Source organism: Hylobates moloch, unplaced genomic scaffold (genome assembly GCF_009828535.3).
Source record: "Hylobates moloch isolate HMO894 unplaced genomic scaffold, HMol_V3 SCAFFOLD_5, whole genome shotgun sequence".
Taxonomy (NCBI): Eukaryota; Metazoa; Chordata; class Mammalia; order Primates; family Hylobatidae; genus Hylobates; species Hylobates moloch.
In genome coordinates, this window is record NW_026652280.1 from 92,696,780 (window position 1) to 92,724,520 (window position 27,741).

The 27,741-nt window shown below is 42.3% G+C and overlaps 2 protein-coding genes across 3 annotated transcripts in view; one reads left to right on the top strand and one right to left on the bottom strand.

The window, feature by feature from the left end:
• Positions 1 to 13,508, top strand: part of ACOX2 (acyl-CoA oxidase 2) — a 31,875-nt gene extending 18,367 nt beyond the window's left edge. The window contains exons 13-15 of the mRNA XM_032153874.2: positions 1,868 to 2,085; positions 10,201 to 10,333; positions 13,358 to 13,508. Of these exons, the coding sequence (XP_032009765.1) occupies positions 1,868 to 2,085; positions 10,201 to 10,333; positions 13,358 to 13,420 (414 nt within the window). The 3' untranslated portion in view covers positions 13,421 to 13,508. The remainder of the gene's footprint in view (positions 1 to 1,867; positions 2,086 to 10,200; positions 10,334 to 13,357) is intronic.
• Positions 13,509 to 16,235: 2,727 nt separating this feature from the next.
• Positions 16,236 to 27,187, bottom strand: KCTD6 (potassium channel tetramerization domain containing 6). Of its 2 annotated transcripts, none has more exons than XM_032153876.2 (3): positions 27,112 to 27,187; positions 20,161 to 20,230; positions 16,236 to 17,650 (listed from the first exon to the last, which is right to left on the bottom strand). In XM_032153876.2, exons 2-3 carry the CDS (start codon positions 20,185 to 20,187, stop codon positions 16,964 to 16,966), a joined length of 714 nt encoding a protein of 237 aa, XP_032009767.1. In that variant the 5' UTR covers positions 20,188 to 20,230; positions 27,112 to 27,187; the 3' UTR covers positions 16,236 to 16,963. The 2 variants fall into 2 exon arrangements, with proteins under 2 accessions (XP_032009767.1, XP_032009766.1); XM_032153875.2 differs by lacking the exon at positions 27,112 to 27,187 and adding an exon at positions 24,866 to 27,077.
• Positions 27,188 to 27,741: the final 554 nt, after the last annotated feature.

Sequence of the window (27,741 nt, forward strand, 5' to 3'; positions counted from 1 at the left end):
GTGTTTTTTGTAGAGACAGGGTTTTGCCATGTTGGCCAGGCTGGTCTCGAACTCCTTTGTAGAGACAGGGTTTTGCCATGCTGGCCAGGCTGGTCTCGAACTCCTGACCTCAAGTGGTCCGCCCACCTCAGCTTCCCAAAGTGCTGGGATAATAGGTGTGAGCCACCGCGCCCGGCCAAACCCCCAAGACACTCTAAGTCTTGCTACTGAAAATCACTACAGCAGCATGGGCATCACAGGGGACCTTGTTAGAAATGCACAGTCTCAGGTCCTGCCCTAGAATCTGCATTTTGACAAGATCCCCAGGTGATCTATATGCACATAAAAAACTGAGAAGCAGGGCCGGGCCCAGAGGCTCACACCTGTAATCCCGGCACTTTGGGAAGCCAAGGAAGGAGGATCACTTGAGCTCAGGAGTTCAAGACCAGTGTGGGCAACATAGCAAGACCCTCGTCTCTACTAAAAATACAAAAAAAAAGCCAGGCATGGTGGTGTGTGCCTGTGGTCCCAACTACTCAGGAGGCTGAGGTGGGAGAATCACTTACGCCCAGTGGGACAGAGGTTGCAGCAAGGCAAGATCACAACACTGCACTTCAGCCTGGGTGACAGTGTGAGATTCTATCTCAAAAAAAAACAATTGAGAAGCACTGCTTTATACTTTCTCTCTTCCTCGCTCTCCCTTATAGAACTCATATATCCTACCTGGCAAAATAATTATGTGTGCTTGTCTTGACGAGATGGGGACTGTTCAAAATATGTTACAACCAGTACGACAAGGCACCAACCAACCAAAATGGACTTCAGCCCTAGGGGAAGCAAGGTCCTGAAGGCCTCCTGCTGGGTCAAGCATTAATCCTTTAGTTGCTGGGCTGTGGAGAGAAGGAGGGGGTCTTCAGGAAGGAGTCCATCTGGCAGGAGGGGTTCTCACAGGGTTGATGGCGGTGGACACTTGCCAGCTGGTATTAAAGTATTATTTTAACAACTGCCACAGCCAGACCATTACATATGGGCTAAATAACAGCACTGCTTACCTTAAGGAGTTTATACTCTAGCTGGAATAAATTTCATATATATCTTGAAACTTTATTTTCTCACCCCATGGTGCACACACGTACGCACACACACACACACACACACACACGCAACCGACTTGAACACAGCAGACAACAAATACCTATTTTCTTTTCTTTTTTTCGAGATGGAGTTTTGCTCTTATCGCCCAGGCTGGAGTGCAATGGCATGATTTTGGTCCACTGCAACCTCTGCCTCCTGGGTTCAAGTGATTCTCCTGCCTCAGCCTCCCAAGGAGCTGGGATTATAGGCATGCACCACCATGCCTGGCTAATTTTTGCATTTTTAGTAGAGACAGGGTTTCACCATGTTAGTCAGACTGGTCTCAAACTCCTGACCTCAGGTGATCCACCCACCTTGGCCTCCCAAAGTGCTGGGATTACAGGCGTGAGCCACCGCGCCCAGCCTTAAAATAGCTATTTTCTTAAGAACAGTGGTGCTGTCCTCCACTTCCCCAGGCCAGCCTCCAATATGCCTGTATTCTTTCTCTCCACTTCCCAACCTACTTGAAACCGCTCCAAGCAAAAGAAAACAAGGGCCATGTTTCAAAGCCCACCAGTCCCCAACACACACACACACACACACACACACACACACACACATACACATACACATACACAACATCAAAAAGCCTTGATCAGACCCAGAGTGAGCTAGGAGAAATGGCGGCTGCTCATCAGCCTGCTGGGAAGCACATCCTGCCTCAAGATTATTCCAGCCATCTTGCCACACTTCCAGGGTGACATCTGGAGTAGAAAACCAGAAATCAGGAGAGCATGTATTTGTGTCTTTGTAGGCGCACTGCTACTACGTCACTGTGAAGGGTTTTACAGAAGCTCTGGAGAAACTAGAAAATGAACCAGCGATTCAGCAGGTGCTCCAGCGCCTCTGTGACCTCCATGCCATACACGGAATCTTGACTAACTCGGGTGACTTTCTCCATGATGCCTTCCTGTCTGGTGCCCAAGTGGACATGGCAAGAACAGCCTACCTGGACCTGCTTCGCCAGATCCGGTGAGTGGCAGAGACTTCAAACCATGTTACCCTTCAGAGAATAACCCTACCTCCTTGTTCACAGGTCACTTCCAACTCCAAAACCTTGCTAATGGGCAGAGCAGCAACAGCTCTGGGGAGGTTTACACCCTATTATCATTACATCAGCATAAAGCATTATGAACTAATGAAAGAAAAAAATGGGAAAAATACTTAAGAATAAATTAGCTACCTCAGTTGAACTCTTCACATTGTCAAGGAAATAGGAATAGTATCTAAGGAAAATCAGTAAAATGAAGCATGCTACATATGAATGATATGTGCTAATGTGCTAATAATAGTCTCAACCCTAGCTGTTTTTTCTTTTTTTTTCTTTTTTTTTTTTTAGACAGGGACTTGCTGTGTCGCCCAGGCTAAAGTGCAGTAGTACAATCTTGTCTCACTGCAACCTCTGCCTCCGGGTTCAAGTGATTCTCCTGCTTCAGCCTCCCAAGTAGCTGGGATTACAGGTGCCCACCACCATGCCCAGCTAATTTTTGTATTTTTAGTAGAGACAGGGTTTCACCATGTTGACCAGGCTGGTCTCGAACTCCTGACCTCAAGTGATCCACCTGCCTCGGCCTCCCAAACTGCTGGGATTACAGGCATGAACCAACGTGCCCAGGCATAGCTACCTTTAAAGAGCACTTATGTGACAGGCCCTGTGCCAAAGGCTTTTACATACATCTCATTTAATCCTTACAGCCCTTTGAAATGGGTACTATTAATCTCCTCATTTTATTGGAAAGGAAATTTGGGCTGATGGGAATTGCCCAGTGTCACACAATCAGCCAGAGGAGGGGCCGGGTACAATCTCAGGTCTGGCCCCTGGGCATGAGCTCTTAACCTGTATGTTAAGGTTAAGGTTGAGGTATTATATACTTCAAACACATCCTTGTCTTTGTTGAATGTGCTTAAGCAAATTCTTACCAAGTTTAGTAAACTTACCTTAATCCTCCCTCAGCTTCGAGATGAAAAATTTTTTTAAACTCTGTAATTCATATATTGATTTATAAAATAATAACACAAAGTTTTTAAATGCAGCATTAATGCAGTGCCATGTATGGTCAATGAAATACTAATGCAGTGCTTTCACACTATTATTCTATAATCTAAATGACTGGTTTAAAAACATAGCAAAACCAAAGCCCAACCTGATCAGAGTCCTAGAAAAAAATAGAAATAAAAACAATAAAGGAAAAAAAAAGCCTGGGCAACAAGGCAAAACCCCACCTCTACAAAAAATATAAAAAATGAATCAGGCACACACCTGTAGTCCCAGCTACTTGGGAGGCTGAGGTAGGAGGATTGATTGATCCCAGGAGATTGAGGTTGCAGTAAGCTATGGTCACACCACGGCACTCCAGCCTGGGCAACAAAGTGAGACCTTGTCTCAAAAAAAGGAAAGAAAAGGAAACATTGCAAATTATTTACCATTGTCCATAAGAGAAAAAAAATGGACTAATTTGAGAATACAATCTTTTTGAGACCTCACTGGGCAGAAAATATGATACCTATTGTATGGGGTTAGAGGCGACTCCTAGAATCTCCAACAATTCTCATATCAACAAGACTAATACAAAGAGAAAAAGAGGCTGGGAGCAGTGGCTCACACCTGTAATCCCAGCACTTTGGGAGGCCAAGGTGGGAGGATCACTTGAGGCAAAGAGTTTAAGACTAGCTTGGGCAACGTAGTGAGACCCTGTCTCTAAAAGATTTGTAATTTTTAAAAAATAAGATTTTTAAGACAGGTTTTTTAAAAACTAGACCAAATTCCTTTTATTTCTAACAATATGCAATATGTTACATGCCCTTTATGACTACTCATAGCATGTAACAGATAGCTGGTGGTCAAAAAAATGTTTGTTCAGGCCAGGCGTGGTGGCTAATCAGTTTGTAATCAGCTAGTTAATCCCAGCACTTTGGGAAGCCAAGGTGGGTGGATCACCTGAGGTCAGGAGTTCGAGGCCAACCTGGCCAACATGGTGAAACCTGGTCTCTACTAAAAATACAAAAATTAGCTGGGTGTGATGGCACATGCCTGTAATCCCAGCTACTTGGGAGGCTGAGGCAGGAGAATCGCTTGAACCCGGGAGGCGGAGGTTGCAGTGAGCCAAGATCGCACCACTGCACTCCAGCCTTGGCGACAAGAGTAAGACTCTGTCTCAAGAAAAAAAAAAAAAAAGTTTGTTCAGTTAAATCATCAAAAACTGTCAAAAATACATTTGACACAATTATGTCCCAGGTATAAAACTTTCCCTAATACAGGGAATCCAGTGGTGAAAACTATTAAGAGCATAATTAAGTACTGCACAGTTCAAGCCCAAGGTGTCTATCTTTTTGAAACTCTCAGAATTTAAAAGCACTTGAAAATAATGTTCTAGCCCCGGTTGTCGGTGATGATAAAATACAAGATTACCTTAACACCCTGTAAGCATGTTTTTTAAATTTGCAAACAGCATTTCTAAGTGCTTGCCTTGGATCCAGAAACTTACAATTCAAGACAAGACAGACAGCCCAGCTGCAATCTGCCAACTTACTCATGCGTCAAACCCAGAAATTGATTTACTTCCATGATGGTTCCTAAGTAGCCTTACTACTGCAGGGTAATTAGGCACATAACAGATTCTATGCATATCACGGTTTGGTGTCACAGTTCCCTGCCTTGATTAGTCACTATCTCCCTAAGATTTCTGAGATGAAAACTGAAGGGTGGCATTGTATGCTAAAGATGCCAAGAACAAGCTCTCTGTTGATGTTAACTGACCCAAACAGTTTTTAGTTGTTTAAGCGGTCATAAGACCTCAGCTGGGGGGACTTCCAGGTAAAGATGACAGATTAAACATATGCGTTTACTTTTGTTCTTTCCTGAAACCCTACTAAAACATCAGTGAATGGACTGAAATTTTTTAAAAGGCATAAACCCACAAAGAGAAAGAGATGTTGTCTCTATGTTGTCCAGGCTGGTCTTGAACTCCTGCGCTCAAGGGCTCCTCCTACCTCAGCCTCCCAAAGTGCTGGGATTACATGCATGAGCTAACACACCTAGCCTCTGTGAGTAATTTTAAGACTTTCCTTGACTCTGCCCTGGCAGAAGAATAAATAGAGGGTCTGTGGACTAGGGAGCATCAGGTATAGGTGATAATAAGGCTACCCTTCAGAAAACAGGGTTCTTTATGGGCCAAATGCTGACACCTCCCTCCCCCAGACCTTTTTTCCCACTGGTTCCTAAAAAACTGGCAGCCAGACTAGTAGCCTGCAAGAAGATGATAAGATGATCCTTCTCTGGAGAATCTGACCAGCCCAAGGAGAAGGAGCTAAAGACACTGACATCAGAGTCCCCCAATGGTCCACCCAATTCACGCCATAGTGAACCCCATATTAGCAAGCATAGCCACAAGTTTGTAATCAGCTAGTTAATGCTTTGCTCTTAGCTATGATCAGACACTCAGGGATCACCAAACATCTGAAGAATGCCCCTAACATAAAAGATGGAGACCAAAACAAGCAAGAACAAGGCAATTCAGAGGACATAAGAGAATCTGCAGGGAGAAGAAAACTTGAAAAAAAAAAAAAAAAAACAGCGATCTCTCAGAGTTAAGAGAAGGTATTGCAACCACAAAATAAAAACCTGAATGCCATTATTTAAAACTAATATTCAGAGGACCTAAAAAAAGAGCTCCTTGAAGTTAAAAAATGATAGTGGAAATGAAAAACTCAGTGTAAGGACCGGAAGATAAAGTTGCAGAAATCTCACAGCAAGAAAGCAAAAAGATTAAAAAAAGGAGGACTTTTAAAAAGTAAGAGGACCAGTCTTAGCTGTTCATCATCTGAAGAACAGGTCTAGAAAGAAGACAGAGAAAACAGAAGGAAGCGAATCATTAATAATTCAAGAAAACATTCCTCAAATGAAGGATACGAGTTTCAGATGAAAAAGGGTCACAGATGCCTACAGACTAGAGGAGAGGAGACAGGCACACACATGCACAAAATAAATCACACTGTATACCATGTGAAATGGTAATACCTACCATGAAAGAAAGGATAGCAGGAAGTGGGGGAAAGAATGCTGGGGGTCAGTAGGGAGGAGGGGGAGCTACAATTTTGAGTAGGCCAGAGAAGGCCTCCCTGGGAGGGTGACATTTAAGGAAAGACCTGGGGAGAAGGTAGGGAGAAGCTGTTGTGGCTGCTAGGGAAAGAGCATTACAGGCAGAACATAAGTACAGTCATGCATCACTTAATGACCGGAGGATCCGTTCTGAGAAATGTGTCTTCAGGTGAGTCTGTCATCATGTGAACATCACAGAGTGTACTTACACAAGCCTAAATGGTATAGCCTATTGCTCGTAGGGTCACACCTGCAAAGCATGTTGCTGTTCTGAATACTGTAGGCAATTCTAACATCAATCACTAAGCAATAGGAATTTTTCAGCTCTATCATAATGTCATGGGACCGCCATCATATACATGGTCCATCATTGACCAAAACATCATTATGCAGTGCATGACAGTACGAATGTTGGAGACCAGAGTGTGCTTGGCATATCCATCCAGAGAACACAGAAGAGGCCACAGGGGCAGGAATGGCATGACTGTGGTGGAAAATGAGGGCAGAGGGCAGAGAGTTAAGGGAGTACAGTAGGGGGTGGGAAGAGACAGTAAGGTAGATCATTGCAAAGACTTAAGAGAATGTGAAGGTTTTCAGCATGGGATAGAATGGGAGGGTTTTGAGCATTGGATAGATACAACCTACAAGAATCTGATGTATATTTTTAAAGGCTCACTCCAGCTGCCATATTAAGAACTAAGAGTGAAAAGCAGGGAGATCAGCTGGATGGCTAATGCAATCATCCAAGTGAGTGATGATAGTGGATTGGAGCAGCGATAGTGCTGGAGGTGGTAGGAAGTGGTTGAAGTTTGAATATATCTTGAAGGCAGAATAGGATTTGCTGACAGATTAGATGTACGGTGAGAAAGAAGAGAAGAACCAAGGTTTTTGGTCAGAAGGACAGAGCTGCCATTTATCATAAATGGGGAAGACTACAGGAGGGCCAGGTTTGGGCAGGGTAGACAGGAAGGAGTTTGGGTTCAGACACATTACTTTTGAAGAGCCTGTCGGAAATCCAAGTACAGATGTTGGTAAGCAGGGGACACTGGAGGAATAAGTTTGGAAGTCATTGGCATATGGTTGATATTTAAAGCCTTGAGAAGAATATCACAAGGAGTGCAGGAAGAGAAGAGGTCCAAGTACTCAGTCTTGAGACCCTCGAAAGATAATAAGGAAGTAACCGTGGCAAGAGCTATTTCTGTGGCGTGGTGGCAGTAAAAACATGAACAGATCCAGTTCAGGAGAGAATGTGAAAATTGGAAATCATAAGCATAAACACACGTAGCACTTTCAGGGAGTTTTGTCCTGAAGGGGAGCCAAGATGATGGAGAAGGAAATAGAGTCAAAAGCTTGTGTTTAAGATGGGAGAAATGACTGTTTGTATACTGACGGAAATGATCCAGTAGAGAGGGGATTTTTTTTTTCTTGTACCTTTCTTTGAACTTATCTTGGCCTCCCATCAGGCCTTGTGTTTAAGAGCAATGTCTTTGAAGAGATCCTTGTTGATGACAGTTTGTCCAAGAGGATATCCACAGAGTACCTTGTGGGCATGAGGTGATTGTAGTTATAAGCTTTTGCAAAAGACTTGATCCTTGACCTCTTGGAGATCTTCTTGCCTCTGGCAGCTGTCACTTTGTGAGGATAGCAGTCAATTCCAGCTACCAAAGCATGACTGTAAGAATGGACTGAGGTGCCATCATCAATGTTCTTCATGATGATGGCTTTGCATCCAGAGTAGCATCCAGCCAGGACCAGCACCACTTTCCCACTTTTTCATGAACTTGCCCATTTTGACAGCAACCAGCCAGGCCTAAAGTAAAAAGAAAGAAGGGCATTTCCACTAACTTTTTACCCCTGAGAGGGGAATTTTGACGTTGTTGGAGAAAGGCAGGAGAATGTTGTTCTCCAGTATGCAAGAGGAAAAGACATCTAGTAGACAAGGAGGGACTGAGGCCTGAGCTGAGAGCCTGAAGAGAGAAGGCATTGTATGTATAAATGCAAGGGTGGGAACTTATACAGATCCTCTTACTGCTTCCACTTCATCAGTGAAATATGATGTAAAGCCATCCAGGCAAAAGAGATGGGAAAGGTGGATAGTGTCAATCTGAGGATCAAAGAGATGGTATGAAATAACTACCTAAGAAAAGGAAAGAGTAAATGAACAATGAGTAAATACAGCAATACGACTGCTGAGCTGCAATCAGGGCCCACTTGAGCCCTTATTACACCAGTTATGATTGTTTTTTCCAGCCATGTATAGCTACAAAGGTGGTGGCACAAAGTGGGTGGAAAACTAAAGACAAAGAGGTATGCATTTTGCTAAACAGGTATGACAAAGCAAGAAAAATTGTTGAATATGTGTGTGTGTATTTTTTTTTTTTTTTTTGAGCGGGAGTCTTGCTCTGTTGCCCAAGCTGGAGTAAAGCGGCACGATCTCAGCTCACTGCAACCTCTGATTCCCAGGTTCAAGCAATTCTCCCACCTCAGCCTTCCCAGTAGCTGAGACTACAGGCACACACCACCACACCTGGCTAATTTTTGTATTTTTAGTAGAGACAGGGTTCCGCCATGTTAGCCAGGCTGGTCTCGAACTCCTGACCTCAGCTGATCCATCAGCCTCCGTCTCCCAAATTGCTGGGATTACAGGCATGAGCCATCGCACCTGGCCTGTTGAATGTATTTTTGAGAGAGTAATAGAACAGGAATTTCAGCTGGATAAGGAATGAAGTGAGACCACAAGGGGGCAGGGGGACATTAAATTGGTGGTAGGGCTCATATGTTGTTGGGGATCATCAAGAAAGGATTACACTGGATACAGTATCCCAGTTACCTCCAATGCTTTAATGACACACAGTCATCATAATGTCAATACTAAATATTGGTCTGGCCAAAATTATAACTATATTGGGAGGCCCAAAGGCCAGGAGGAGGAAGAATGGGAACAAGGGGAGGTAGGAGTGAAGACAGGGGTGATAAATATAAATCTTTACCTTTTGAATGAAGAATCAACGGATAATATCTCAAACTGAACCATCAACAAGCAGCAATATAAACAAGATATTTTGACATTCAGATAAATACCGAAATATCAACTAAAAGATTGAAATTGCCAGCCGGGCATGGTGGCTCATGCCTGTAATCTCAGCACTTTGGGAGGCCGAGGTGGGTGGATCACCTGAGGTCAGGAGTTCGAGACCAACCTGGCCAACATGGTGAAACCCCCATCTCTACTAAAAATACAAAAATTAGCCAGGCATGGTGGCAGGCGCCTGTAATCCCAACTACTCGGGAGGTTGAGGCAGGAGAATGGCTTGAGCCTGGGAGGTAGAGGTTGCAGTGAGCCGAGATTGCGCCACTGCACTCCAGCCTGGGCAACTGAGTGAGATTCTGTCTCGAAAAAAAAAAAAAAAAAAAAGATTGAAATTGCTTCTGAGGAGAAAGAAGTGGAAATCAGACAGGTATATGCTGGTTATTTATTTCTTTCTTTATTTTGGGACAGAAGTCTCACTCTGTCGCCCAGGCTGGAGTGCAGTGGCATGATCTCCACTCACTGCAACCTCTGCCTCCTGGGTTCAAGTGATTCTCCTGCCTCAGCCTCCCAAGTAATTGGGACTACAGGCATGTGCCACCACGCCTGGCTAATTTTTTGTATTTTTAGTAGAGATGGGGTTTCACCGTGTTAGCCAAATGGTCTCAATCTCCTGACCTCATGATCCGCCTACTTCGGCATCCCAAAGTGCTGGGATTACAGGCATGAGCCACCACGCATGGCCGCATATGCTGTTTTTTAAACAAGCCTTAAGGAACCCTTTGACTCATTATACTATGCATATATAACTGATTAAAAAATGAAAACAAAAAAATGCTGAATTGTTTGAAAAGCGAATAATCATGCAAACTCTGATTAGGTATTGTTATTCACCATCCGAGACTAGTTTGATTCCTAAGAGCAATCTAAAATACTTACAAACTCTTGTTTCCTATCCCAGGAAGGATGCCATCCTGTTAACTGATGCTTTTGACTTCACTGATCAGTGTTTAAATTCAGCACTTGGCTGTTATGATGGAAACGTCTATGAACGCCTGTTCCAGTGGGCTCAGAAGTCACCAACCAATACTCAGGTAGTTGAGTGGAACACATTATAAATTATGTAAGAAAGCAGAGAACAGGTAGTGAATATACCTTCATGTTCTCCCATTTTAATTGATTCCCATTAGGTTGGCAATCACTTGGCGTACCATGTCTGTTTAAAATATTTTTAGAGAACACATAAAAGAAACAAGCAGTGGCAGTATGGCCTGGCAGGAACTCTGAGCCTGGACTGTAATCAGCAAAATGCACTGCTCAGAACTTAGTAAAGCGAATTAAGAGGAAGGTCCAAGCTCTAAATCATGGCTTGACAGACCCAAGGGCATACACACAGAGTGGTAAACTGGCTTTTAAGTAACAAAAAGAAGGAGATAAATCACTGCGGTGATTTAACCACCTTATTTTCAGCCTTTTAACTTTCAGTTTTGTGTAGATAAAAGTAGGTATTCAGAAGTGGTAGGAAGCTTGAGGGATGTCTCTCTCAGACCTGATTGCCTGCTAGAAATGATACCCTCTCCTCTTCACTCTAAGGAATACAATCCAAGGAGCAAAGAAAGCTGCTGCACTGCCATCAGTAGCCCAGGAAAGCCATGAGTGACAATTACAAGGGTCATGCCAAAAAAATCCCCAGCCATCCTAGGAGAGCATACCAGAACTCTACATCATTAACAGCGAGAAGACGGGGAGGACTCATAAGGTCCCAACACTCTAGGGCCAGGGTATGCTCGCAGCTCTCTGCTTATGAGCCTCTTTGGGAAAAGTTGTAAATGTCAATGAATATGTTAACAGGAGTGAGGAAATAAACCCTGTAGTTAGAATATGAGGAACCAATATTTAATAGCAGATTTTACATAGATGATCAAAACAAAAAGTCTATTCGTACAAAACAGATTATTTTAAATTTTATAGTGCAAAGACATTATTCAGGTGGTGAAGCTTTCTTTTTTACCTCTTTGGTCCAATTCCAGAAAAGGTGTCTTAACACCACATCAAATTGGCAACTCTCAGGCTTTCATTCACACCTAGCATGGTGTTAGACTTGCTCTTAACAATTTGCAGCCTGTCATACCACATGGCTTAATTTAACATGATTATCTAAAGTTACAACACAACAAACCCATCTTGGTCACTCCCTGTCCCCAGAAAGACATCCTTTTAACTCAAGGAAGTATAAACAATATATGTTCACTGCTTTAGTACAGTTAACCTACTTCCAGTGTGTTACTTTTTCTAATGATTAGATCTCTCTAACATTTAAATCTTGGCATAAAAATACAGCAGTCCTCCCACTCCAGACTAGCTTCCATGGACTAAAGATAAATGTATGCCCTTTGGTGCTCCAGAGAAAAACCCACCCTGCCGTTAACACCTGTCAGAAATGCTCACATATATAGCCCAAACCTGTTTTACTGGCAACACAGGAAACATTCTGGTTTCTATAGAGAGAATGGAGGGGGCTTTCTTGTGTTTTAGTTTGGTTTTAATATTTATTTTAAAAGGCTTTAATCTGGATACTACATGAGAACATGTTTATCTAAACAAGAGGAATGACTGACCCAGAGGGTCAACACATTTAGGAAAACATTGATGCACTTCATCCCATTCACTTCTATCTCCTTCTACTTGCTGTGAACAACAAAGGAGTCTTCACCTTCCCAACTCCAGAATCTATCACGGAGTAGACACCACGTTTATGGAATAAATGAACATGGTTTTACGACCTGCGTAGTGAGACAAAGGAATCTGCTGCGTACACAGTGCCAGACTCTTGTCATCCTAGCTTAATTACCTTCCTAAAAAGGTGACAGGTATAGCACTGTGGATCTTTCACGCATGATAATTTGGGAATGTGAAGTTACAAATGACCTTAGTGAACTGTTTCCAGTCAGTTAAAATGACATGAGGCTGCCTGCTAATATACATGATCTTACATTTCTGGCTCCTTTTAGAGATCACCAAAATAGCACTTTTAAAGTGTATTTTTTAATCTGCTGTGGATAATTTTTTAACCCTACTCTTAAGATATAATGCTATAATTTTGAAGCTGCAATAAGAGACATTTTCCTCATTTGCACTAATAGAAAAAGGCACACTACAGATATTTTATGTATTTTTATTATTATTTTTGAGACAGAGTCTCACTCTGTTGCCTAGGCTGAAGTGCAGTGGCACAACCACAGCTCACTGCAACCCTCTGCCTCCCAGGTTCAAGCAATTCTCCTGCCTCCCAAGTAGCTGGGATTACAGGCACAAGCCACCACACCCAAAATACAAATAATTTTTGTATTTTGTATTAGTAGAGACGGGGTTTCACCATGTTGGCCAGGCTGGTCTCAAACTCCTGGCCAACATGGCGAAACCCCGTCTCTATTAAAAATACAAAAATTAGTCAGGTGTGGTGGTGCACACCTGTAATCCTAGGTACTCAGGAGGCTGAGGCACGAGAATCGCTTGAACCCAGGGGGCGGAGGTAGCAGTGAGCCAAAATCACACCACTGCACTCCAGCCTGGTCAACAGAGCAATACTGTCTCCAGAAAAAAACAGTCAAAAGCCCAGTGTTCAAGGAGCTTACAGTTTTAGTGTAGACAGGCACACACACATACACAAAGTAAATATTATAAAAGATAAGACTAGAACTAAGAAACAAAGAATCAAGACACTGAATTACAGCATAATGAGGATAACCTAGTCGGACCTAGAATACTGCTTATATGATCCCTATCTGGTTCCTTGCTTTGTGATTAATGTTCAGTTTCAGAAAGGCTCAAAGAGTCAAGCCTTTTATTTGTATTAAATTCCAAAAGCAAGTGATAAGCTGTGTTTTTAATTGGCCACCTGCATCCACAATTTAAAATCTGCATGAGAAAAGGAAGGATGCCCTTTGGAAAAAATGTTTCTCCATATGTTCACACAAAATGAGTTTTAGAAATAATTTTTAAAATTAAGAATCTTACGTAATGTTACTTTTTGAAGCTAGAGACTTAATTTGAAAGTAAAAGTCATTAATCCTGGCAGAAATGTACTGTCTTAATAATGCGTTTCTTTCTACAAACAGGAGAACCCTGCCTATGAGGAATATATAAGACCACTATTACAAAGTTGGAGATCCAAGCTATAAAATAACCAACAGTATTCAAGAAGCAACCAGCACCATCATGTGATAATGGTACTATGGCATATATGCAACATTAACATTTTAAATTAGATATTTATGTTTTAGAGTCATCATCTTTTAGATACAGTCTGAAGTGATATATGTGAAATAATATCTGTGATTTACTTCAAAATAATCCATAGGAGAAAAAAGCCAAAGTGAATAGTTGTTGAAGTTGGTCAATGGGCAGGTACATGGGTGTTCATTACACTATCCTCTCTACTTCTGAATGTGTTTGAAATTTCCAGTGGGGCGTGGTGGATCATGCCTGTAATCCCAACACATTAGGAGGTCAAGATGAGAGGATCACTTGAGCCTAGAAGTTCGAGATCAGCCTGAGCAACATAGAGAGATGCCATCTCTACAAAAATAACCATCTCACCCCTGTAATCCCAGCACTTTGGGAGGCTGAGGCGGGTGGATCACAAGGTCAGGAGATCGAGACCATCCTGGCTAACACGGTGAAACCCTGTCTCTACTAAAAATACAAAAAAAGTAGCCGGGCGTGGAGGTGGGCGCCTGTAGTCCCAGCTACTCGGGAGGCTGAAGCAGGAGAATGGTGTGAACCCAGGAGGTGGAGCATGCAGTGAGCCGAGATCATGCCACTGCACTCCAACCTGGGTGACAGAGCAAGAGTCTGCCTCAAAAAAAAAAAAAAAAAAAAAAAATTGGCCAGGCGGTACATGCCTGTGGTCCCACCCAGCTATCAGGAGGCTGATTGCCTGAGCCCAGGACGTTGAGGCTGCAGTGAGCCGTGATCACACCACTGCATTCCAGCCTGAGCAACAGAGTAAGAACCTATCTCAAAAAAGAAAAAGAAAGAAATTTCCCACAGTAAAAAAAACCGCACCACTGTCCATTTATAGCATCTATTTGGCTAAATACCAGGATTTTGCTGTAGATCTAGCAAAAGCCAATAGGCTCATCAAACACAGTGTGTTTTTAGCACACATTTATCCTTGGGTTTAAAAGGACACACATACATGCACACACACAATCCTTCTGAGTGCTTATACTTGCTGTAATCTAAATAAAATACAGCTCTAAGAATGCAACTATCATTTTTTAAAAATCAACTCTTCCACAGTGAAGATGATTTAAAATTTCATTAAAAGACATAACTGTCTCAAGTTACCCAAATATAATGAAGCTACATTTTTCATATCATTTTAAATTGCCCAATTAGACAAAACACTCTAAATGTCACTAGACAAGTAAAATGGCAAAAAAAAAAAATTCAGCTGGCTACTTTTCCTAATTTACTCATATAAACAATCATTTCATTGTTAATAATTAGTAAATTCGAGAAAATTTACCAAAAGCAAACTTATCTCCAGTAAACAGAACAAGGAAGAGGCCTCGTAAGTTTTTAACTTTTAAAAATTGGGCCAGGCGCAGTGGCTCACATCTGTAATCCCAGCACTTCGGGAGGCCAGGGCAGGTGGATCACCTCAAGTCAGGAGTTCAAAGCCAGCCTGGTCAACATGGTGAAACCCTATCTCTACTAAAAATACAAAAATTAGCCGGGCATGATGGCACACACCTGTAATCCCAGCTACTCAGGAGGCTGAAGCAGGAGAATCACTTGAACCTGGGAGGCAGAAGTTGCAGTGAGCCAAGATCGTGCATTGCACTCCAGCCTGGGCGACAAGAGTGAGACTCCGTCTCAAAAATAAATACATAAAAATCATTTAAAAATAAAATAAAAATAAAAACTGGGAACTAGCATTATTCCTATTTCCACACCTGTTTTCAACCCAAATCATTTTATTTCATATTGATCTCAGCTAGCTCAACAACACATAACTGGTTGGGCCTTTTTTTTTTTTAAGGTAACTATCAAATCAATTTTAAATACAAGATAATTTTCCAAAATGATAACCTTGTACTCCTATATTGATTTACTGAAACCACAGCAACCTGTCAATAACATCAAAGGATCTTAGTTTCTGGATATTGGTCATTTGTCAAATTTTAAAATAAATTTTCAGAGACATAGGCAAAAATAGACATAAGGAAGTGTTGTCATCTTTCTTGCAGAGAGAGAACCTCAGAATATTCTCACAGAAGGAGAAGAGGAGTGGCCTGCTTGCCCCAGGGCACACAGCCTCAGCGCTCCACTCTTCCCTTAGAAAATAGGGAATAAATTACATGACTTCCTTTTATACGGTGGTCTAACAAAGTAGGAAGTCTCAGTATAATTAAAATAATCCTTCCTATGAGTTACTTTCAAGAAATAGAAGCACATGAACTATGCAAAATAAGACTACAGTGAAATAAATAAAAGTACGTGTATTTCTCCAAGTACGTGTATTTCTCCATTCTAGGTCATTCATTCACTGCAGTTTGTTTCTTCTCTTCAGAAATAAACTTAACTTTGTTAACAAAATACATTTGTGGATTACCACAAAACATGAGCATAAAGGGCTAAAGAGTCATTTTGTTCCTGTGCTTAGCACAAAACTGAAATAATGGTCATAGAACTGTGGGCAATTAAAGAAAAATCTGTAATCTTCAACATAAATTCTTTTGAAAAAATATGAAAAACTGTATGTTCACTGTTCAAATATGCACCCTTTTAGTCAAAATTAATAATTCCATCCATCTTTGCTTCAATGACACAACAGTTCTTATAAACTGCAACCTAAGATCCCACTGTGTCCTCTCAAATCAAATACAAATGTGCTATAGGCAGTAAACACTGGGACATAAACAATGCATATTTGGGACAAGGAATATGATTTTCTCCCCTTAAGTAATAATAATCAATAAATACAAACTAATTTTCATATTTCATTTTTTATTAGTTTTTTTTTTTTCTGGTAGACAGTACACTTGGGAATTATACTGCACCAGGCATAAAGAGTAAGATTTCTACCACAGGGACATTTTGTATTCAGAATTCAATATAAATATTTCTAGTCAGACATTTCCATGGCTACAGATATTTGGTTCGTTGATTTATATGCATAGAAAGAAACAGTTGTCATAACTGTAAAAAGCAGTACTTAATAAGTACTTTTAAATGATTGGAACAGTTTTCCTTTAATATTACAATACTACCTATTTATTGGTTTGGAAACTAGGTCACCCTACATGATGTTTTGATTTTTCTCAAAGGCATCATGAGTACTCTGCTTATTCTTTCATTCTTGTGTTTTTAGCCTTCTAGTTGAGTTAGGGACCATTTTATCAGAAATCATTTTAGCACTGTAATAAGAAAAGCTCTGTTAAGGGTAGATTATATACCATAATGATTTTCAGACTTCTTTTTATAAAAAAGGTATCTGGAGACTCTGAACAGGCACATGCATACTCAGGGGGAAGGGAACAAAACATGGAGGAGTCTGCCAAAGCACAAAACTTCCTTCTGGTCCTCACTGCCTTCAAATAAATACAAATATTTAAAAGAAAGAAAAATCTCACACTATGATTTAAAAAAAAAAAAATCAGTATCTTCCATTTCCTGGAGAGTCTGTTTCCAGGAACCTGTGGCCGGGTCGGAGATCAGTCGTCGGTCTTCCGGGCTAGCCTACAGAAAGTCCAGTTGTGCTCCACTGTGTTTTCATTGGCCCGCTCACTCATGTGATGCACCCGGGTGTTGCGGATCGTGAAACCTTGTTTTGTAATGTATTCCATCAGGTGAACCCTAAGAGAAACTTCCTGGTGATAATCACAGGGTCCAAAAGTAAAGGAAACCTGGCAGTCTCTGGTGTCCATCATGTGCTTATTCCACTTGGTAAAATAATTTGAGATGCCTTCTAGTAAGGAATGGACCTTGGTGGTGATGGTTAGTTGGGTTATGATGACAGCCACTGGGTTGGAGTACTTAGAAAGCTTCCGAGTACTAGACAGCTCCACAACTTCTTCAAAAGTATCCATGGGATACAAAGGCTTAGGATCATTGAGACACTGAATCAAGGGCTCAATCTGGTAAAAATCTGCTTCTTTCCGAAGCAGATCAAATTCCTTAAAATCCAAAGGTAAGGTCAATTCTGAAGTTCTTAAGAAGTTGAGGACATATCGGAAAAGAGGTCCATCTCGATCAATAAAGTAATTGCCTTGAGGGTCTCGAGCTGTGGGGAAGTCCCCCCCAAACATAGCTCCAAGCATGGAATCCGGGTAACGCGTCAATGTGGTGAGAGACGTTGTATACAAGTGTCCACCTACATTTAACGTGACTGGGTCAGTCATCTGAAATTTTTAAAGAAATGATCAGTCATCTGAAATTTTTAAATACTAACTTTGACAAATTAAGAAAATAAGTGATACTGAGCAAAGCCCAAGATTCTTTCAGGCTATAATATATTTAGTAATCCTCTAATGCAAAATGACTTTACTACCAGCAATAAACCCACCCAGACGAAGTGATCTAACAACATTTGTTTTCAATAGAAAAAAAAAGGAGAAATCCAATTCTTTACAGACTTATGCCAAGAATACAGGGCATTGACTTCCAGAGCCACATCATTTCGGGCCCATTATCTACAGAGTTTTCAGGCCAGAATATATTGTGGGAAGCGAAAAGCCACGCTAAAATACACTTATATTTTTCTGATTTTTTTTTGAAGGCTTGCACTTTTCTGAACTTAATTTAACATTAGATAGAATTAAAATGATCTGATAATATAGACATTTACTTTCAGTATTTCTTTGGTTTCTCCCCCTCAAACAAAAGGAACGAACTATGAAATTTGTCTTTAAAATAAAAATTTGGGCCAGGTACAGTGGCTCATGCCTGTAATCCTAGCACTTTGGGAGGCCAGGGCAGGTGGATTGCCTGAGCTCAGGAGTTCAAGACCAGCCTGGGCAACATGGCAAAACCCCATCTCTATTAAAAATACAAAAAAAAAAAAAAAAAAAATTCGCTGGGCGTGGTGGCCCGGGAGTAGTCCTAGCTACTTGGGAGGCTGAGGTATGAGAATCACTTGAACCCGGGAGGCGGAGGCTGTAGTGAGCCAAGATCAGACCACTTCACTTCAGCCTGGGAGACACAGAGATTCTGTCTCCAAAAAAAAAAAAAAAAAATTAATTAAATTAAAAACTGTGCAGACCTAATCTTGGTAACTTTTTCATGGAAGTGATACTTTCAAATACTAAGTTAAAATATACAGTTTAGTCAATACAACCAAGCCAGAAAAGTATCACATACCCAAAAGCTAATAGCAGCCATAAAATTTCATAATCTGATAGTGTATTCACTTTTGTAACATTAATGCTGCAATCTGGCCTTTAATTTTGAGAAGCAAGCTTCTCTTAAAAAACATACCTTCAGTTTTAGAAATACTATTTATGAAAAAAATAGGCCAGGTGTGGTGGCTCACACCTGTAATCCCAGCACTTTGGGAGGCCAAGGAGGGTGGATCACTTGAACCCAGGAGTTGCTGACCAGCCTGGGCAACATGGCAAAACCCCGTCTCTACAAAAAATACAAAATATTAGTCACACATGTTGGTGCCCACCTATCGTCTCAGCTACTCAGGAGGCTGAGGTGGGACAATCACCTGAGCTTGGAAAGTCATGAGCCAAGATCACGCCACTGCACTCCAGCCTAGGCAAAAGAGCAAGATCCTGTCTCAAAAAAAAAAAAAAAAGAAAAAAAAGAAAAAAGAAAGGCAGACAGAGACTTCAGGTACTAGGCAAGTAAAATATACCTTACACCAAAGGAATAGAAAAATAGGGAGACATGGCCGGGCGCGGTGGCTACGCTTGTAATCCCAGCACTTTGGGAGGCCGAGGCGGGCGGATAATGAGGTCAGGAGATCGAGACCACGGCGAAACCCCGTCTCTACCAAAAATACAAAAAAATTAGCCGGGCGTGGTGGCGGGCGCCTGTAGTCCCAGCTACTCGTAGAGGCTGAGGCAGGAGAATGGCGTGAACCCTGGAAGCGGAGCTTGCAGTGAGCCGAGATCGCGCCACTGCACTCCAGCCTGGGTGACAGAGCAAGACTCCGTCTCAAAAATAAAAAAAAAATAAAAAATAAAAAATAAAAAATAAAAAAAAAATAGGGAGACATATGCACACACAAAAAATGCAAGTGGGAGAAGAGGCACTTTCTCAACCATTAATCTCCCAAACCACAATAAAATATCCTCCATATCATTACTCACTAGATCCTTTTGTAGTCACTATTCATGAAGAAAGAGTCTTCAGAGCAACATACTTTAAAAAATAAAAAATCACGTTACCTCTCCAGTGATTATAAAAAGTATTTGGAAAATCCATTTTGAGTTTGATTCCATTAAAACACCAAACAAAGGCGGAGGATTGTTTGAAGTCAGGAGTTAGAGACCAGCCTGGCCAACGTGGTGAAACCCCATGTCTACTAAAAAGACAAAAATTAGCCAGATGTGGTGGTGCACGCTGATAATCCCAGCTACTCGGGAGGCTGAGGCAGGAGAATCTCTTGAACCTGGGAGGTGGAGGTTGCAGTGAGTCAAGATCGCGCCACTGCACTCCAGCCTGGGCAAGAAGGCAAGACTCCACATAAAAAAAAATTAAAAAATAAAATAAAAATTTAAAAAACACCACACAAGACAAAAACGCCTCCAAAATACACCTAAACTAAGTGAAAGGGGGAAGAGAGGTTACACAAATTCACAATTTTCTTTTCTTATAAGATATACCTAAAAATACGTAAGGATAAAAAGACACACAAAAGTAATTCCCCAGCCTTCAAAATGCATCTCCAAGAAGCACTCACCATATAGCCCCAGTCTCCATTATCCATCTGCTCCAGTGATGCGTCTTCAAGAGCCCAGGTTTCAGGGAAACTTCAAGAGGAGAAAAACAGACATATGATAGCATATGTAACTATGAAAATAGAGAAGAAAGGCTTTTTCCACCCAACAGAGGAGGCCCAACACCAGAAAAACTACTCATCCTTGCTCAGCTGAAACCTACTACAGGGCAACCATCTAGGGAAGAAAGCATTCCCCTAGGGCCTTCTACATGTCCTGTATTCTTACCATAGAGAACCCATCTGGAACTGAGAGATGGAAGATTTTCAGAGAAAGAACTATCCTGTACTTAAGAGAAGGAGGAAGAGTCTAGGAAGTAACCCAGTCATTCAAATTCTACCTCTCCTCTTAGAAAATCAATTTTTAGAATTTATATAAGAGAACATTATGATTAACTCTACAACCTTATCCTGGTACAAACCTATAATGGTCCTCACCAAAAAGGTCATTTAAGAAAAAGGGAGAGGCTGGGCGCGGTGGCTCACACCTATAATCCCAGCACTTTGGGAGGCTGAGGCAGGTGGATCACCAGGTCAGGAGTTCAAGACCAGCCTGCCCAACATAGTGAAACCCCATCTCTACTAAAAATACAAAAAATTAGCTGGGCGTGGTGGCGGGCACCTGTAATCCTAGCTACTCAGGAGGCTGAGGCAGGAGCATCACTTGAACCTGGGAGGCGGAGGTTGCAGTGAGCCGAGATTGTGCCACCGCACACCAGCCCCTGCAACAGTGCGAGACTCCATCTCAAAAAAAAAAAAAAAAGAAAGAAAAGAAAAACGGAGAAGGGGAAAACTCCTTTTCATTAGCATTTCAGCTATACAAGCCAATCACCTGAGTAAAAGCATCAAAAATCATAAACCTCCCAGGACACCAGCATCCCTTTCCAAGAGAAATACATCAGAATCGTATTTATCTTATAATATAAAAAATAATAATAATGATGCTTTTAAATAATGATGTATTTCTCTTTGTACAACAATTAAAACAAATAGAAAGCGATTTAAATGCCGAAGTGTTAAAAGAGCACGATTTGGGGCAAAAAGAACCTTACCAATATAGATGAGAGTCAATCAGCCAGCACTCATGGAGAGCCAGCCTTAAGACACTGAGAAATGCTCAGATACTAATGATGCCAATGTGAATTTATTTTTATCTACAATTCAAAAGCACTTAAACAAACAGTTTCCCAGCTACTGAACTGCCTTAGTCAGTTCCCTCTCACACACTTCAATCCCAAATCAACCTGCAAAGCAAACTGCAGAGCAAATTTCTAAAGCTCTGGCAAGACATGGTAAGAAACATGGACTTATTGGTATTCATCCAGGAAAAGCACTGGCTTTTTTACGTGGTCCTTTAACAGATCCACTTTTCCCACTTTTAGAGGAATCTGGCACAGAATTCCCAGAACAAGCCCTGGCTACAGAAGATCACAAAGGCTCTTTCTCAAAAGGTCACTCAGGCATGTAGAGAACATTTGCATAGCACAGCATGGGCTGAAATCAGAGCCTGAAGCATCTATTTCTCTACCTTGCAAATCCTTCAAAGCACACAAACTAAAATGTGGACCAGACTATGGGGCAGTCAGTTTTTATTCTTTACACTCAGCAGTTGGATATAGATAGGCCTCCACATGCTATGGGGTGAGAAATGGAACAAATGTCAAATTCAAGACTGTTATGACAGTCTTTCATTCCTCTGACTTGCTTCACAAATAGTATCCGAAGTAAACAGGACCAAGAAATGGGCTTTGCCAATTTGTCTTGCCAGGATCTGATTCAGTTGCTGATAACAACAGATTAGTAACTGAGCAATTTAAAAGGCCACTCATCCAAAAGTGCTGGTAAGATGCTCATCTTTGGCATTTTCCCATCACCCAAAGTATTCATTCCTGACAGCCTCAATAATCATTCATTCAGCCAACAATTATTGTGGGTCACCTATAGAGTGGAGGGGGTGCCTATGTGCAATGTGGATACACAGAAAGAGGAAAAGGACAATCTTTGCCCTCATGGAGCTTTCCATCTATAATGGAAGGCAACATGCAATGACTGAAGTACAGAACAGAATTCAAAGTGCTATATAACAGATGGACCAGCAGAGGCCCGCGAGAGGGGAAAAGCAAGATTCCAAAGGGGAAATGGAGGACTTCTGGGAAGAGCCCACTCAGTTGAATCCTTGAAAGAAAATTCGAACAACCTGAGAAGGGATTCTAGAAGGAAGAAACAATTTAGTAGACAGGGGTATGAAAGACTTTTTTCCCCCTACAACATTCCTGATACCAGTAGGCCGAGCAGGGATTACTATCCTCATCTTAAAGATGCAAAACAGAGAAACAAGGCAGATTAAGTGACTAGCTGAGGGCGCCACAGCTGGGAAGTAACTAGATAAGAACTTGCATGTTCTGACTCTTAGTCTAGATTTTTCCAAAAATCCCCTCCTAGGGTAGAAATTGAAAGAACAGAATCCAAGAGACAAGAAATTGAAAAAGATTAACTTTAAACTCTCTATAGCCATCTATTAACCCTATCCATCCAGTAGGGTTTTATTTACAAATTTTACAGTAACTCAGCCTAACTAAACAGTCATAGTGGGTTTGTAAAAATTCTCCTGAGGCCCCCCCACCAAAAAAAGGCAGGAACCCATTCAACTAGTGTGAATAATGGTTGCTGTCCTGTCTGTAGTGACATAAAGAACTCCAATCCATGAATATCCAAATGATTAAATGAGAAACAGAAGATCAAAGACAAGGAAAAAAGCAGACATCAGTGTTGCAGCCGTTAACAAAAAGTCTGTCCACTATTAACCCTTTTTTTCTTTTTTACTGCTAAATCAAAACAAGGTAACTTCTTAGGCAGTTATCTAAAAAAAAAAAAAAAAAAAAAAAAAAAAAAATTATAGATGATGTCCCTGAATCTGTTCCACAGCAAAAGCAAAAGTTCTGGTACAAAGATGTGATGAAAGCTCACGCTTAATAATTCAGGAAAGCAATTATGGGAATCTACAGCCCATGTTTCTTAAAAACCACCCAAAAGCCTTCCTATACTTGTATACAAGATACATCAAAATAAATTGAAGCAAAGTCACTATTAGTCACTTCCAATAACCATGACTAAACTGTCTAAAGAAATCAAATTGTTCATTAAAGAGTTCAAAGGGAAAAAACAGTATTGATTAGTTAAAATTTTATCTCTCCCTGCTTCTAAATATCTTCTGTGGAGATGCTTAAATACAGCAAGAAACAAACAAATAAAAAAAGCATGAAAAATTCCTTGTTATCCAATAGCTGGATAATGATCAGCTTCTGAATTCTGAATTGACGACCATTAGGAACATCTCTGAAACAATGCAGATGAATGAAATACAATCCCAAAGAATTTCCAGAATAGTTTCAATCTCTTCTACTGAATCATTTTCCAGAGCTACTAACAATTAGAAAATGATTCATTTGCTTTTCATCTTCTCTCCCTTCTGGCACAGTCTCCAGTGGAGGGCTTAATGAGAAGTTAAATGACCACAAGACAGGCAGCAGAAGGAAGATCTTGAAATGGGTATCAAATAGGCCTATTTTACTTGATGAAAGCAAAGAAATATCTAATATTTCAGAAAATCTACCAGGAATGGTAACAATAAAAAACGAAAAAAAATTTTTCCTTTATAGTGACTTTCCTTACTAAAACTAAAGATGGTTTTGAAAGACAGCAAATGCAACCAAGCACAAACAGCTATAAAGTTCAAAGAAGCCTCTGACCCTGTAAAATCAGTTCACCTGAAAAGATGTAACCTTTGATGCATATAAAATTCTTGTGAAAACACCGACCATTCCCCAAAGAATATAAAGCAGTGCTGAAAATTCAACCATGTTTAAGCTTCAAAGGTTATTGTGACTAATGTATAAATTCTGACAGTATCGCCGGGCGCGGTGGCTCACGCTTGTAATCCCAGCACTTTGGGAGGCCGAGGCGGGCGGATCACGAGGTCAGGAGATCGAGACCACGGTGAGACCCCGTCTCTACTAAAAATACAAAAAATTAGCCGGGCGTGGTGGCGGGCGCCTGTAGTCCCAGCTACTCGGAGAGGCTGAGGCAGGAGAATGGCGTGAACCCGGGAGGCGGAGCTTGCAGTGAGCCGAGATCGCGCCACTGCACTCCAGCCTGGGTGACAGAGTGAGACTCTGTCTCAAAAAAAAATAAAAATAAAAATAAAAATAAATTCTGACAGTATCATGTTAGCAGGTAATTAAGCTTAAGAAAACACATACTGAAGAATTTATAGAAGCCTTAAAAGGAAGTATTAATTTTCTAAAATAGCATATCTGAAGAAATGCATAATTCAGTAAGTTAATAACTTAAAAAAATAACCTAAGAACCCTTAAATGCCATTCTCCCTATCACTGCAGAATTGCAATTACAGGCCTAATGGTTATGATGAACTAACTTAACAAAAATATTCTGAGTTTATCATTCCTGCTACAGATTAAGAATTCTCCAGGGCAAAAGTCCTAATCCTATATAACTACCTATATGTTGCAATAAAAACCTCCAATGAATAATAAAAAACTCCAACTACTGACTTCCCAGAGTTTCCAGGCAGCCCTTTAAAAATGCTTTTTTACTGAAACCTTCGTGTCTGGTAGTCAGAAGAGAACAAACTCCCTTTTTCTATACTTACCTTCAAAATTGCCTTTGTACTGAGTTTTGCTCTTCTTGAAATGTGGGAGTTTGAAAGTGAAATACTTTTTATAGTAACTAGTTCAGCGATATCTAAAGGAGTCTTTGGGGTTAACATTCACATACAGGCCAGCACAACTAGCCAGGCATACAAAGAGAACGTGATGATGGTTAGATTATCCTTAACCACACCACTGCAGAAATGGATTTTTCTCTAAAAGTAATCATTTTCTCTTTCTCCTCTCCCAACCATGTGGTCTAGAAGAGAGAAGCTATAGGTTTAAAAGTGACCTAATATTAAAAAGCTGTCACAAATAATCACAAAATCGTAACACTCCTCTTAACCCTCAGTTTCCGCAAGATAAAACGGTATAATACCACCTTCCCACAACGGGGTAATTACACCATTTAGGCACAACACGAAGGCAAACATTGGCCTATAAGAGTAACACATCAGGACAAGGAAAGAGAACAGGTTCCCAGGGAGGTCCTGTAGTTGAATTCTGCTCTGTTACTGATTATGAGACCCTGAGAAAATCACTTTATGCCCAGCTTCTTCTTTGGGGAAATGGAGAAAATAAGGGAGATCATGAATATAAAACCATCTGTAAACTGGCAAGTATTAGACAAAGTGAAAACACTAGTGGCAGCAGCATAAACAAAATTTCTAGGTTAACATGAGAAACTCGAATGTGAACACAAGTAATTTAGAGCATTGGCCTGGAGATGGCAAATAGGGAGGAGGCAGCCTCTTAAATTGCTTCAAATCTCCCCAGGTCCTCCTTTTCCCAGAGCTCCAGAAGGGAGAACTACATACAGGTAAAGGGGAGTGTCTAGTTTTCCCAGTTTTCCCAGAGATCACCAAACATCTGAGCTCCTGATCTCAGAAGGAACTTCTTTAAAGCATGACTCAGGATTATCTCCAAGGTAAAGCTGAATCCAAATATATACATGTACTCCATTTTAAATGGACCCCAAATATCAAAATCCAAACGCACTGAAGGATTCATAGGGTTCACCCTAAGATTCCTTTAAGTAGTAATGCTTTGGTTAAAATATGATTTATGAAAATTCAAATCACAAAACTTTGGAATGGCATCCATGGCTATCCTGACCACTCCATCGTTCATATCTAAGGCATAGCACAAAATCAAGTATCAGTATGGACTGATGGTTTTCAGCCAAAGAGAAAATTCTCTCAACCTACCAACCGTGCTGACAAAAACATTTTCCTTTTCCTAGCTACATATTTGTTCATTTGAAAACATCTCAATCTTGGGCTCAGGACTGTGCTACATGCTGTCCCCAAGCTTCTCTCCTATCCCAGGATGATTCAAGTAATAGAGCATTTGTGACAGCGAAAAAAAGAACATGCCAGGGGGATATGGAAGAGATACTTAGGCTACTCCAAATATTCTTAGCCGAGCCGGGTCATCCCAGGTCACTTTGCCACCCAAACCTCTGCTATCACAAAGTCCTAAAATTGGATCCATCAACTTGTTCTAGAACTGGTATACTTGAACAGAAACATGGTAACTTCAGCAGAATATCCAAACAGGATCTCTGTCACGTTTCATTTCCCCGTCCCACCCCCAGACACAGCCTCCACCACTGTCAGCCCAGCAGGTGCTGCCAGGGCTCCCCATTACCATGGCCATTTATCACCTCTGACATCAAGCATTAAAAACGCCAGCACACACACAAATCTAGGCATAAGGAACTCAGCTGCGATCTGAGAGTCTCTTCAGGGCAGAAAATCCCAAAGGCAGGGTTTTGAGTTCTGCCTCACGCTTTAAACTAGGGCAATTGGTGGCTAATAAGCGCCATCCCCCAAAAACAATCATTTTCGAGCACACCCCAAATATCTCCGTCCGGGCCGCGCTTCGCTGCTGCCCCGCCAGCGAAGCCCCCGCAACCTGACCCGGCCAGGGGTAGGGCGGGCGATGCTCCGGGCCCGGAAGAGGGGCGCGCCGCGGAGCTCCGAACCCGGGCCCGCAGAAACCGCGCATCCCCGCCGGGCGGGCCCCGGAACCCCCGCCCAGGCCCCGCCGCGGGCACCTCCGCTGCTGGCTCGTGCCAGCCCCGGGACGCGCGGTCCCCTCAATGCGGCCCCGCCGCCGCCCGGTTCCAGAAGCCCCCGCCCAGATCCTCCTCAGCCCCGCTCCCCTGGCCGCTCGGCGCAGACGTCTCCTGAAATCCGGCCCTCCCAAGCCCCAGCCCCGCAAGCCCCGCGCCAGCCCCACTCACTGCGCGGCGGCGGCGGCTGCGGCCGGGCCGGGAGATGCCCGCGGCCGGAGAGCGCGAGCGCTGGGACAAGCGAGCCCGCGCCCGGCGACGGCGGCGGCGGCGGCGGCGGCGGCTGCGGCGGCAGAGGGGACGACTGAGCCCGCGCCCGGAGTTGCGGCTCCAGCTGCCCGGCGCGGGCGGCGCCTTCCCAGCAGAGCCGCGGCGCCACGAGCGCGGGCGCCCCCTAACGGCAGCGCGGGCGTGAGGCCAGAGAGCCGAGCGGCCTGAGGAACTCAGTGAGGGCAGTCGGAGCCGCGCGGTCAAGACCACACGACCGCAGCCCCGAAGCCCCGCCCCGAGGCTCCAGTCCTGCCCCTTAGGCTCCGCTCCGAAGCCCCGAAACCCCGCCCCTACGTCCCGCCTCCGCCCGCAGCCTGGGGTCCGCCCAACCCCAGGCCCACTGCGTCCTCAGGGCTGGTACCTCCACAGCTGTTTCTCCTTAGTCATTTCACGAACTTGTATGGGCCCCCCACTATATCTCAGGCCTGGGGGTTTAGGAGATACAGCGGCCACCAAGACGGAGGCGGGTCCTAATGAAAGGAGAAGACAGACAAGACTCAAGGAAACAGCTAATAGACAAAATAATGACAA